Source organism: Nerophis ophidion, linkage group LG03, assembly GCF_033978795.1.
Source record: "Nerophis ophidion isolate RoL-2023_Sa linkage group LG03, RoL_Noph_v1.0, whole genome shotgun sequence".
Lineage (NCBI taxonomy): Eukaryota > Metazoa > Chordata > Actinopteri > Syngnathiformes > Syngnathidae > Nerophis > Nerophis ophidion.
Window position 1 is genome coordinate 11,299,385 of NC_084613.1, and position 14,416 is coordinate 11,313,800.

Here is a 14,416-nt window from a genome sequence, read left to right on the forward strand (position 1 = left end):
TGCCTTAGCATCGCCGATAAATAGCATGTTAGCATCGATTAGCATGCCGTGCTAATCGATGCACATTCTATGTAAATCAACTTGAATCCGTCCCTGATCGTGTTGTTACACCCTCCGACAACACACCGACGAGGCATGTCTCCAAGGTACGGAAAACAGTCGAAAAAATGGAAAATAACAGAGCGGATTTGACTCGATGTGTATGTGTTTGACAAAATGGCCGATTGATTACCTAGGTGACGTCACAACCGAGAGCAAATAATAGAAAGGCGTTTAATTCGCCAAAATTCACCCATTTAGAGTTCGGAGATCGGTTAAAAAAATATATGGTCTTTTTTCTGCAACATCAAGGTATATATTGACGCTTGCATAGGTCTGGTGATAATGTTCCCCTTTAAGAAAGGGGGGACTGCTGAGGTAGCCTAAAGCGTTCAAATAAATATTTGTCACTTTGGGCAAATAGGTCTACATGGTCGTGAAATATGCGCTCCCTCCCCAGGGCACGATCTGCGGCATCTTTCAGTAGCAGCAAAAGCTTTGCCGTTGTGTGAGTTGAGTCTTTTAAAGAGTCACTAAATAATTTAATAATTAATCATTTATAGCGGCAACACGATCAATTCCTGTGTCTCTATGTTTATATCATCGAGTGGTCTGCTGCTTCCTTGCTTCCTTACTCCCTGCACATTTATTGGAGATCATATTATCATGTCTCTCACCTGGGCAGTAGATGGCTGAGAATATAATCTGACAAGTTGGGACACTTTGACAGCCAATCTAGGACCTGGAACTCGTGAAAACCACACGAAAAGCGTGTGTTGCCTCCCAACCCGTTCCTTTGTGAGGGTTACGAGTCATTCGTCAGTTAAAATGGAATATATGAACACCCTAGCAGTTGGCAGACATGGTACAGTAAGTGATGTTTCATTATGTTTGTTGTCTTTCATAAAGTATGCAGTGAGTAACAAAAAAAAGCAAGCGTCATAATGCGTTTTTAAAATTACTGAGCCGTGTATGCTTCAAATGATCAAAATACGTAAATATTACATGTTATTATGAATGTTACTACATTACATATGTACTTACATCATGTATATATTACAAGTTATCATGAATGATACTACATTACATAAATACTTACATCATGTATATATTACATGTTATTATGAATGTTACTACATTACGTATGTACAAACCCTGTTTTCAAAAGGTTCAGAGAATCTGGAGAAATCCCTCCACGTAAGCGGCATGGCCGGAAACCAACATTGAATGACCGTGACCTTCCATCCCTCAGACGGCACTGTATCAAAAACTGACATCAATCTCTAAAAGATATCACCACATGGGCTCAGGAAAACTTCAGAAATCCACTGTCACTAAATACAATTCGTCGCTACATCTGTAAGTGCAAGTTAAAGCTTTACTACGCAAAGCGAAAGCCATTTATCAACAACATCCAGAAACGCCGCCGGCTTCTCTGGGCCCGAGATCAACTAAGATGAACTGATGCAAAGCGGAAAAGTGTTCTCTGGTTTGGCGAGTCCCTATTTCAAATATTCGACATTGTGTCATCCGGACCAAAGAGGAAGCGAACCATCCAGACTGTCATCGACGCAAAATTCAAAAGCCAGCATCTGTGATGGTATGGGGGTGCATTGGTGCCCAAGGCATGGGTAATTTACACATCTGTGAAGGCACCATTAATGCAGAAAGGTACATACAGGTTTTGGAACAACATATGCTGCCATTTAAGCGCCGTCTTTTTCATGGACGCCCCTGCTTATTTCAGCAAGACAATGCCAAGCCACATTCAGCACGTGTTACAACGGCGTGGCTTGGTAAAAAAAGAGCGCGGGTACTTTCCTGGCCCGCCTGCAGTCCAGACCTGTCTCCAATCGAAAATGTGTGGCGCATTATGAAGCGTAAAATACGACAGCGGAGACCCCGGACTGTTGAACGACTGAAGCTCTACATAAAACAAGAATGGGAAAGAATTCCACTTTCAAAGCTTCAACAATTAGTTTCCTCAGTTCCCAAACGTTTATTGAGTGTTGTTAAAAGAAAAGGTGATGTAACACAGTGGTGAACATGCCCTTTCCCAACTACTTCGGCACGTGTTGCAGCCATGAAATTCTAAGTCAATTATTATTTGCAAAAAAAAAAATAAAGTTTATGAGTTTGAACATCAAATATGTTGTTTTTGTAGTGCAGTCAACTGAATATGGGTCGAAAATTATTTGCAAATCATTGTATTTCGTTTATATTTACATCTAACACAATTTCCCAACTCATATTGAAACGGGGTTTGTACTTACATTATGTACATAAAACCCTAATGGAGGTGTTTGGATGTTTTTAGGGGCTTTTTAGGCGGAATTTAACAGCTTCCATCAGCTCAATAATGATTGTTTGGAAACGTAATAAGTGCTTTTAGCACCACCTACTGGTAACTCAGCAGCTTTAACGCTAATGTGCTGACTGTCCCAAACCCAGTGCAATACTAATAACAGATTAGATTTATAAAGTGCTATTCGAGACACTCAAAACACTTCACAGAGGACTGAGAACCCATCATTCTTTAAATCCACAATGATGGTGGTAAGCTACATTTGTAGCCACACCTGCCCTGGGGTAAACGTAATATGGGTCTTCAAGAAGCGTTATTGTGCACTTTTTACAAATACACTCTAACTTTGCACTAACATTACACTTTAACACAGGGGTCGGCAACCCAAAAGAGCCATAAGGGACCAAAAATACAAAAAAGTCATCTGTCTGGAGCCGCGAAAAAATTAAAAGCCGTACATAAGTGTCATAATGAAGGCAACACATGACGAAAGTGTCTATATCACTGATGACCGTTTTGTCCCACTCATTTCAGCGATCCTTGAACTCATCGTAGTTCGTTTACATGTACAACCTTCCTACATCTGCGGTCCTCTCCAAGGTTTCTCATTGTCACCCCCATCGGGTTGAGTTTTTCCTTGCCCTGATGTGGGATCTAAGCCCAGGATGTCGTTGTGGCTTGTGCAGCCCTTTGAGACACTGGTGGTTTAGGGCTATATGAGTCAACTTTAAATGATTGATTGATATTAGGTACAATAGCTTACTATCAAAATGACTATGCGTCGCAGGCTGACGCAAATCTTCGTTGACAGAAATGTTGAAATTCAATATTTATTCCACACATTTTTACAACATTAGAAACTTTTAGTAAATCAGAGGCTACTCAGAAGGTGAAAAAACGCCTGGAAATTACTAGCTTTTAATGGTTAACAGTATGGACTTGTGCGTGCAAGTTAGGGCTTTATTCTTTTAAATACAGTATATTTATTACAATCTTTGGCAAGCTAGGTAATGTTTGCTGTGGTCTGGAACAACATGACACACAAACAACTATGAGAAATGCAGCCAATATTACAAACAGATAATGAGTCACGAGACATGCAAATATAAATTATAAACAAAGAGGATAAAAGTAAAGGATATTAAATGAGCGCAAATAGCTAGCCTAAATAGCATGTTAGCATTGATTAGCTCGCAGCCAGAACCAGACCCAATATGCCTGATTAGCCCTCCAACAAGTCAATAACATCAACAAACCGCACCTGTAGTGCCTTCACGCACAGTATAAAACGTTTGATGGACAAAATGAGAATTTTTTTACATGTTAACAAACTGTCGCGTCACAGTCCACATTATGGTGGGATCAAGAGCTGCCGAAAGGAGTCGGACAAAATGACGTTCCCCAAATAGTGTCATCAGTGAAGCATACTCACAGTGGGATTTCTAACAATTGGGGAAATGTGTGTCGTGCTCAAACAAAACAAAAATATTTCCCCCCCCATCTTTTTTCATTTTTAATCATTTTAAAAAAATACTCCAGGGCGGCATAGCTCGGTTGGTAGAGTGGCCGTGCCAGCAACTTAAAGGGTTGCAGTTTCGATTCCTGCTTCCGCCATCCTAGTCAATGCCGTTGTGTCCTTGGGCAAGACACTTTACCCACCTGCTCCCAGTGCCCACCCACACTGGTTTAAATGTAACTTAGATATTGGGTTTCACTATGTAAAAGCGCTTTGAGTCACTAGAGAAAAGCGCTATATAAATATAATTAACTTCACTTCACTTCACTAAAGAGCCGCATGGTTAACATCACGCTAGGTTCGACTATTTACATAAAACGACGGCAACGCAAACTCACAGCTCCCACGTCCGTAGCTAAATGGTGCTTTAAGATGTGAAGTGAATTATATTTATATAGCGCTTTTCTCTAGTGACTCAAAGCACTTTTACATGGTGAAACCCAAAATCTAAGTTACATTTAAACCAGTGTGGGTGGCACTGGGAGCAGGTGGGTAAAGTGTCTTGCCCAAGGACACAACGGCATTGACTAGGATGGCGGAAGCGGGAATCGAACTTGCAACCCTTTAAGTTGCTGGCACGGCCATTCTACCAACCGAGCCCTGGAGTATTTTTTAAAAATTATTAAAATTGAAAAAAGATGGGGAGGGAAATATTTTTGTTTTGTTTGAGTACGACACAAATTTCCCCAATTGTGAAACCCAATATCTACGTTACTTTTTTTTTCTTTTCTTTTTTTAAACCAGTGTGGGTGGCATTGGGAGCAGGTGGGTAAAGTGTCTTGCCCAAGGACACAACGGCATTGACTAGGATGGCGGAAGCGGGAATCCAACCTGCAACCCTTTAAGTTGCTGGCACGGCCACTCTACCAACCGAGCCCTGGAGTATTTTTTAAAAATGATTAAAAATGAAAAAAGATGGGGGGGGAAATATTTTTGTTTTGTTTGAGTACGACACAAATTTCCTCAATTGTGAAACCCAATATCTACGTTACTTTTTTTTTCTTTTCTTTTCTTTTCTTTTTTTAAACCAGTGTGTAATGAGGACGTCCTCATACCAACCTTTGAGGAAGCAGTGCCAGGCTGTGGAGGGCCATGAGTGAGACCAGGCCATGTCTTCATCGTCAGAGAAGGATGAGGACATGGAGAAAACTCCAGACTCGGATTCACTGCTGGCCTGTCGGTACGTAGTGAAAAATGACGATTAACGAAAAGGCCACGGGAGTTACTCACTTGCCGTTTCAATGATTTGCCCGTGCTAATTGTACAACTTAGGTGTCATGCATCCACACAAAAGGCTGTCTCCTCTTTCATTATACGGTCCGAGCGCTTATTCTGTCCAGCCGTCGCCATCAAAAGTATACATTAACTTGTAAAAAACGTAATGTCATGGCTGTCTTGAGTTTCCGATAAGTTCCAAAACTCTTATTTTGTTGGTGACATCACATGGACGAAAATAAGACCTTCTGGAGGAAAGTTCTGTGGTCGGATGAAACAAAAATTAAGCTGTTTGGCCACAATACCCAGCAATATGTTTGGAGGAGAAAAGGTAAGGCCTTTAACGTCTTAAGGACACATGCTTTTTTTATTTCTCTTTGCTATTTGGGCTTATTGGACCCTAATTAGGATAAAAACTAAAAATCCTCTTTTGATATGATGTACTTAGTCCATAAGTACACAAACGTGTACTTCTACATTTTTTTTCTCAAATTCCATTGTATGTTATACTCTTCTGACACTACCAGATGGCAGTATAAGTGTCCACATAAGTGGCCATAAGACCCCAATTCAGGAGTGTACACAAGTTTGGAAATTAGAGCTAAAAGTTGCTGTCCACGCATGTGGCCACTAAGGCCTTTAGAGTTAATCCCAGGAACAACATCCGTACCATCAAGCATGGTGGTGGTATTATTATGCTCTAAGTCTGTTTTGCTGCCAATAGAACTGGTGCTTTACAGGGTATATGACTCCGTATGTCTGCATAAGACCCCAATTCAGTAGTGTAGACAATTTTGGAAATAAGAGCTAAAAGGTGCTGTCCACGCATGTGGCCACTAAGGCCTTTAGAATTAATCCCAGGAACACCATTTCTACCATCAAGCATGGTGGTGGTAGTATTATGCTTTGGGCACTAATTAGGATAAAAACTAAAAATCATCTTTTGATATAATGTCCTTAGTCCATAAGTACACAAACGTGTACTTCGTGTGTCGTGACATGCAAATTTTTATTTTTACACTTTTTTTTTCCAAATCCCGTTGTATTTTAAATTCTTCTGACACCACCAGATGGCAGTATAGGTGTCCATATGTCGGCATAAGACCCCAATTCAGTAGTGTTCACAATTTTGGAAATAGGAGCTCAAAGGTGCTGTTCATGCATGTGGCCTCTAAGGCCTTTAGAGTTAATCCCAGGAACACCATGCCTACCATCAAGCATGGTGGTGGTAGTAATATGATCTGGGCACTAATTAGGATAAAAACTAAAAATCATCTTTTGATATGATGTACTTAGTCCATAAGTACACAAACGTGTACTTAATGTGTCGTGACATGCTAATTTTTATGTTTACAGTTTTTTTTTCTCTTCAAATTCCATTGTATGTTATACTCTTCTGACACCCCCAGATGGCAGTATAAGTGTCCACATGTTTGCATAAGACCCCAATTCAGTAGTGTACACAATTTTGGAAATAAGAGCTAAAATTTGCTGTCCACGAATGTGGCCTTAAGGCCTTTAGAGTTAATCCCACAGGAACACCAGACCTACCATCAAGCATGGTGGTGGTAGTATTATGCTTTGGGCACTAATTAGGATAAAAACTAAAAATCATCTTTTGATATGATGTACTTAGTCCATAAGTACACAAACGTGTACTTCATTTGTCGTGACATGCTAATTTTTATTTTTACAGTTTTTTTCCCTCCAAATTCCAATGTATGTTATACTCTTCTGACACCACCAGATAGCAGTATAAGTGTCCACATAAGAGGCCTTTAGACCCCAATTCAGTAGTGTACACAATTTTGGAAATAAGAGCTAAAAGGTGCTGTTCACGCATGTGGCCACTAAGGCCTTTAGAATTAATCCCAGGAACACCATAACTACCATCAAGCATGGTGGTGGTAGTGTAATGCTCCGGGGCACTAATTAGGATAAAAACAAAAAAATCATTTTCTGATATGATGTAATTAGTCCATAAGTACACAAACGTGTACTTCTACTTTTTTTTCAGACAGCCATGACATGATGTTCTTTACAAGTGTATGCAAACTTTTGATCGCCACTGTATATATAAAAGAGCATCATTCCTCCCTTTGTGGAAAAAAAACAACCTTCGATAAAACTTAATCCCATTGGTTGGACGGACAGTTACCCTGACACGCCTGCGCTCCCTGAGGTGACCTCTAGAGGGGATCGGCGCGCTGCTGGCCAGGGGAGGACGGGCGTAGGAATGTAAACTGTTGCCAAAAATGTGGACTGGAGATGATCTGGAATGAAACACAAAGGAAAACGATTGAAATTATTACACCCCCAGTTCACATTTGTAGGGAATGTCATGTGACCATCCAGTACCAGATGTATTATATAATTTTTAAAGACGTACATTTTTAGATTGGAATGTGAAAAAAAAAAAAAAAATTTAATCCTGGTATTGTCCAGTGGGTTGCACTGTCTATGACAGGGGTCTCAAACATGCGGCCCGCGGGCCAACTGCGCCCTGTGAGACGTTATTGTGCGGCCCCCACCTTGATAGGAAAGTTTCATGTTAGTGCGCCCCGCGAGACGTTATTTTGCGGCCCCCACCTTAATATGAAAGTTTCATGTTAGCACGGCCCGTGAGACGTAATTTTGCTGCCCCCACCTTAATATGAAAGTTTCATGTTAGTGCGGCTAGTGAGACGTTATTTTGCGGCCCCCACCTTAATATGAAAGTTTCATGTTAGCGCGGCCAGTGAGACGTTATTTTGCGGCCCCCACCTTAATATGAAAGTTTCATGTTAGTGCGGCTAGTGAGACGTTATTTTGCGGCCCCCACCTTAATATGAAAGTTTCATGTTAGCGCGGCCAGTGAGACGTTATTTTGCGGCCCCACCATAATATGAAAGTTTCATGTTGGACGGCCAGTGAGACGTTGTTTTGCGGCCCCCACCTTAATATGAAAGTTTCATGTTGGACGGCCAGTGAGACGTTATTTTGCGGCCCCACCTTAATATGAAAGTTTCATGTTGGACGGCCAGTGAGACGTTGTTTTGCGGCCCCCATCTTAATATGAAAGTTTCAAGTTAGTGCGGCCCGCGAGACGTTATTTTGCGGTCCCCACCTTGCTATGAAAGTTTCATGTTAGTGCGGCCCGCGAGATGTTATGTTGCGGCCCCCACCTTAATATGAAAGTTTCATGTTTGAGCGGCCCGCGAGACGTTATTTTGCGGCCCCCACCTTAATATGAAAGTTTCATGTTAGTGCGGCCAGCGAGACGTTATTTTGCGGTACCCACCTTGCTATGAAAGTTTCATGTTAGAGCGGCCCGCGAGATGTTATTTTGTGGCCCCCACCTTAATATGAAAGTTTCATGTTGGACGGCCAGTGAGACGTTATTTTGCGGCCCCCACCTTAATATGAAAGTTTCATGTTGGACGGCCAGTGAGACGTTATTTTGCGGCCCCACCTTAATATGAAAGTTTCATGTTGGACGGCCAGTGAGACGTTGTTTTGCGGCCCCCATCTTAGTATGAAAGTTTCAAGTTAGTGCGGCCCGCGAGACGTTATTTTGCGGTCCCCACCTTGCTATGAAAGTTTCATGTTAGTGCGGCCCGCGAGATGTTATGTTGCGGCCCCCACCTTAATATGAAAGTTTCATGTTTGAGCGGCCCGCGAGACGTTATTTTGCGGCCCCCACCTTAATATGAAAGTTTCATGTTAGTGCGGCCAGCGAGACGTTATTTTGCGGTACCCACCTTGCTATGAAAGTTTCATGTTAGAGCGGCCCGCGAGATGTTATTTTGCGGCCCCCACCTTAATATGAAAGTTTCATGTTAGAATTGCCTGTGAGACGTTATTTTGCGGCCCCCACCTTAATATGAAAGTTTCATGTTAGAATGGCCCGCGAGACATTATTTTGAGGCCCCCACCTTATAATGAAAGTTTCATGTTAGAGCGGCCACTGAGACGTTATTTTGCAGCCCCCACCTTAATATGAAAGTTTCATGTTAGCGCGGTCAGTGAGACATTATTTTGCAGCCCCCACATTAATATGAAAGTTTCATGTCAGTGCGGCCCGTGAGACGTTATTTTGCGGCCCCCACCTTAATATGAAAGTTTAATGTTAGTTCGGCCCGCGAGACGTTATTTTGCGGCCCCCACCTTAATATGAAAGTTTCATGTTAGTGCGGCCCGCGAGACGTTATTTTGCAGCCCCCACCTTAATATGAAAGTTTCAAGTTAGTGCGGCCCGCGAGACGTTATTTTGTGGTACCCACCTTGCTATGAAAGTTTCATGTTAGTGCGGCCCGCGAGACGTTATTTTGCGGTACCCACCTTAATATGAAAGTTTCATGTTAGCGCGGTCAGTGAGACATTATTTTGCAGCCCCCACATTAATATGAAAGTTTCATATCAGTGCGGCCCGTGAGACGTTATTTTGCGGCCCCCACCTTAATATGAAAGTTTAATGTTAGTTCGGCCCGCGAGACGTTATTTTGCGGCCCCCACCTTAATATGAAAGTTTCATGTTAGTGCGGCCACTGAGACGTTATTTTGCGGCCCCCACCTTAATATGAAAGTTTCAAGTTAGTGCGGCCCGCGAGACTTTATTTTGCGGTACCCACCTTGCTATGAAAGTTTCATGTTAGTGCGGCCCGCGAGATGTTATGTCGCGGCACCCACCTTAATATGAAAGTTTCATGTTAGAATGGCCTTTGAGACGTTATTTTGCGGCCCCCACCTTAATATGAAAGTTTCATGTTAGAATGGCCCGCTAGACGTTATTTTGAGGCCCCCACCTTATAATGAAAGTTTCATGTTAGAGCGGCCAGTGAGACGTTATTTTGCAGCCCCCACCTTAATATGAAAGTTTCATGTTAGCGCGGTCAGTGAGACATTATTTTGCAGCCCCCACCTTAATATGAAAGTTTAATGTTATACGCGGCCCGCGAGACGTTATTTTGGGGCCTCCCAACTTAATATAAAAGTTTAATGTTAGAGCGGCCCGCGAGACGTTATTTTGCGGCCCCCACCTTAATATGAAAGTTTCATGCTAGCACGGCCCAAGAGACGTTATTTTGCGGCCCCCACCTTAATATGAAAGTTTCATGTTAGTGCGGCCAGTGAGACGTTATTTTGCGGCCCCCACCTTAATATGAAAGTTTCATGTTAGTGCGGCCAGTGAGACGTTATTTTGCGGCCCCCACCTTAATATGAAAGTTTCATGTTAGGGCGGCCAGTGAGGCATTGTTTTGCTGCCCCCACCTTAATATGAAAGTTTCATGTTAGGCCGGCCAGTGAGACATTGTTTTGCTGCCCCCACCTTAATATGAAAGTTTCATGTTAGCACGGCCCGTGAGACGTTATTTTGCGGCCCCCACCTTAATATGAAAGTTTCATGTTAGCGCGGCCAGTGAGACGTTATTTTGCGGCCCCCACCTTAATATGAAAGTTTCAAGTTAGCACGGCCCGTGAGACGTAATTTTGCTGCCCCCACCTTAATATGAAAGTTTCATGTTAGGGCGGCCAGTGAGGCATTGTTTTGCTGCCCCCACCTTAATATGAAAGTTTCATGTTAGGCCGGCCAGTGAGACATTGTTTTGCTGCCCCCACCTTAATATGAAAGTTTCATGTTAGCACGGCCCGTGAGACGTTATTTTGCGGCCCCCACCTTAATATGAAAGTTTCATGTTAGCGCGGCCAGTGAGACGTTATTTTGCGGCCCCCACCTTAATATGAAAGTTTCAAGTTAGCACGGCCCGTGAGACGTAATTTTGCTGCCCCCACCTTAATATGAAAGTTTCATGTTAGTGCGGCCAGTGAGACGTTATTTTGCGGCCCCCACCTTAATATGAAAGTTTCAAGTTAGCACGGCCCGTGAGACGTAATTTTGCTGCCCCCACCTTAATATGAAAGTTTCATGTTAGGCCGGCCAGTGAGACATTGTTTTGCTGCCCCCACCTTAATATGAAAGTTTCATGTTAGCACGGCCCGTGAGACGTTATTTTGCGGCCCCCACCTTAATATGAAAGTTTCATGTTAGCGCGGCCAGTGAGACGTTATTTTGCGGCCCCCACCTTAATATGAAAGTTTCAAGTTAGCACGGCCCGTGAGACGTAATTTTGCTGCCCCCACCTTAATATGAAAGTTTCATGTTAGCACGGCCCGTGAGACGTTATTTTGCGGCCCCCACCTTAATATGAAAGTTTCATGTTAGCGCGGCCAGTGAGACGTTATTTTGCGGCCCCCACCTTAATATGAAAGTTTCAAGTTAGCACGGCCCGTGAGACGTAATTTTGCTGCCCCCACCTTAATATGAAAGTTTCATGTTAGTGCGGCCAGTGAGACGTTATTTGGCGGCCCCCACCTTAATATGAAAGTTTCATGTTAGCGCGGCCAGCAAAACGTCATTTTGCGGCCCCCACCTTAATATGAAAGTTTTATGTTAGGGCGGCCCGTGAGACGTTATTTTGCGGCCCCCACCTTAATATGAAAGTTTCATGTTAGGGCGGCCCGTGAGACGTTATTTTGCGGCCCCCACCTTAATATGAAAGTTTCATGTTAGTGCTGCCCGTGAGACGCTATTTTGCGGCCCCCACCTTAATATGAAAGTTTCATGTTAGTGCGGCCAGCAAAACGTTATTTTGCGGCCCCCACCTTAATATGAAAGTTTCATGTTACTGCAGCCCGCGAGACGTTATTTTGCGGTCCCCACCTTGCTATGAAAGTTTCATGTTAGTGCGGCTCGCGAGACGTTATTTTGCGGCCCCCACCTTAATATGAAAGTTTCATGTTACTGCGGCCCGCGAGACGTTATTTTGCGGTGCCCACCTTGCTATGAAAGTTTCATGTTAGTGCGGCTCGCGAGACGTTATTTTGCGGCCCCACCTTAATATGAAAGTTTCATGTTGGACTGCCAGTGAGACGTTATTTTGCGGCCCCCACCTTAATATGAAAGAATGCTTATGCAGAGTTTCCCGCAGCGCTAAGATATCTTAAAAAATATATATTTTTAAATGTCTTTATTTTTTTTTTCAACACAAAATAAAATAAAAATATAAATGAACCAAATGAGAATTAAGTAATGTGAGGCAATGCAAAATAAACAATAAAAAAAAACAACAAATAACGGTTTGAATTACTCCAGGTTATCAAGGACTGTTATCGCTGACGGACAGGTGTCGCGGTGTGACTGCATCCAGGCATGGAAGAAAACCCCTCGTCTCCATGGCGACGTTTCTGTCGCTTTCACTCATTTGCCGCTTTTCCACTAACGCAGAGGTAGGCAACCCAGAACGTTGAAAGAGCCATTTTGGACCCAAATACCAAAAATCGTCTCGCCGTGGAGTTTACAGTTACGGTAGCACAATTAGCCCCGAAACGGGCTAACATCACGACCTAACGTGTCACACGTCCGATTCGCCCAGCGACTCTGTCGGAATATCAGCGCTGGGGTCCAGTGCACCACAGTTTTGTATTGACGCTGGGTCCTTCGGCGGAGTGCTACGGAAGCTGCCCGGCGGAGTGCTACGGAAGCTGCCGGATTGCTCATCTCCTCGGCCTGGACTGTTTACAGCGGCGCCGGGGGAGAGAGACATACACACAGGAGAGAGAGCTTGCATCACGTAGGTGACGTCAATATTTGGACCACCAGAGCCACATACCACACTGTGATTGGTAGATTATTTCAGCTCCGCACACAGCGCTGTCAAGCGCCATTCATATAAAACTCGCCGGCCGCACTAACATTAAACTTTCATATTAAAGCTCTACTGAAACCCACTACATGCTATTTTTTATTTTTACACTTTTTTTTCCAAATTCCATTGTATGTTATACTCTTCTGACACCACCAGATGGCAGTATAAGTGTCCACATAAGTGGCCATAAGACCCCAATTCAGTAGTGTATACAAGTTTGGAAATTAGAGCTAAAAGTTGCTGTCCACGCAGTCAGATAGTTTATACATCAATGATGAAATCTTAACATTGCAACACATGCCAATACGGCCTGTTTAGTTTACTAAATTGCAATTTTAAATTTCGCGCGAATTATCCTGCTGAAAACGTCGCGGTATGATGACGCGTGCGCGTGACGTCACGGATTGTAGCGGACATTTTGGTCAAGCACCGACCCCAGCTATAAGTCGTCTGCTTTAATCGCATAATTACACAGTAGTTTGGACATCTGTGTTGCTGAATCTTTAGCAATTTGTTCAATTAATAATGGAGACGTCATAGAAGAAAGATGTAGGTGGGAAGCGGTGTAATGATGTTTCCTTGTTTACATTCCCGAAAGATGATGCTGAAGCTTTACTATGGAACAGAGCGGTCAAGCGAACATGGTTCCCTACCACATGTCAACCGGCAGGTTTCGGTGAGAAAATGGTGCTAATAAGTCGGCTCTTGGCGTACACATGAGCGGAGAGCTTGTGTTGTTCCTCCTGCAGCTGCGGACTCTCTTGCCTCCTCCTACCGGCCGCCCCCGACCGTCGGATACAGGTAAGACCATATAATGTCACTAAAACACTAGTAACAAAATAAGCAGATAAGGTGTTTTCCAGAATTATCCTAGTAAATGTGTCTATAATAACATCTGAATCGCTCTCACTGCCGTCTAGTTTTTTTTTTCCGTTTTGTTTTTCTAGTCCTTCACTCTCACTTTCCTCATCCACGAATCTTTCATCCTCGCTCAAATTAATGGGGAAATCATCGCTTTCTCGGTCCAAATCGCTCTCGCTGCTGGTGGCCATCTGATAGTTTATATATCAACGATGAAATCTTAACATTGCAACACATGCCAATACGGCCTGTTTAGCTTACTAAATTGCAATTTTAAATTTCGCGCGAATTATCCTGCTGAAAACGTCACGGTATGATCACGCGTGCGCGTTATGTCCCGGATTGTAGCGGACATTTTGGTCAAGCACCGATCCCAGCTATAAGTCGTCTGCTTTAATCGCATAAATACACGGTATTATGGACATCTGTGTTGCTGAATCTTTAGCAATTTGTTCAATTAATAATAGAGACGTCAAAGAAGAAATATGTAGGTGGGAAGCGGTGTATTGATGTTTCCTTGTTTACATTCCCGAATGATGACGGTGAAGCTTCACAATGGAACAGAGCCGTCAAGCGAACATGGTTCCCTACCACATGTCAACCGGCAGGTTTCGGTGAGAAAATGGTGCTAATAAGTCGGCTCTTGGCGTAGACATGAGCGGAGAGCTTGTGTTGCTCCTCCTGCAGCTGTGCACTCTCTTGCCTCCTCCCACCGGCCGCCCCCGATACAGGTAAGACCATATAATCTCACTAAAACACTAGTAACACAATAAGCAGATATGGGATGTTCCAGAA

The 14,416-nt window shown here is 43.2% G+C and overlaps 1 protein-coding gene across 1 annotated transcript in view; it reads right to left on the bottom strand.

Annotated features, from left to right (window-relative positions):
• Window positions 1-14,416, bottom strand: part of hbp1 (HMG-box transcription factor 1) — a 37,838-nt gene that overhangs the window by 17,676 nt on the left and 5,746 nt on the right. Inside the window, exons 4-5 of the mRNA XM_061894255.1 lie at window positions 7,234-7,348; window positions 4,920-5,034 (exon numbers count right to left, since the gene is read on the bottom strand). Coding sequence (XP_061750239.1) covers window positions 4,920-5,034; window positions 7,234-7,348 — 230 coding nt within the window. The remainder of the gene's footprint in view (window positions 1-4,919; window positions 5,035-7,233; window positions 7,349-14,416) is intronic.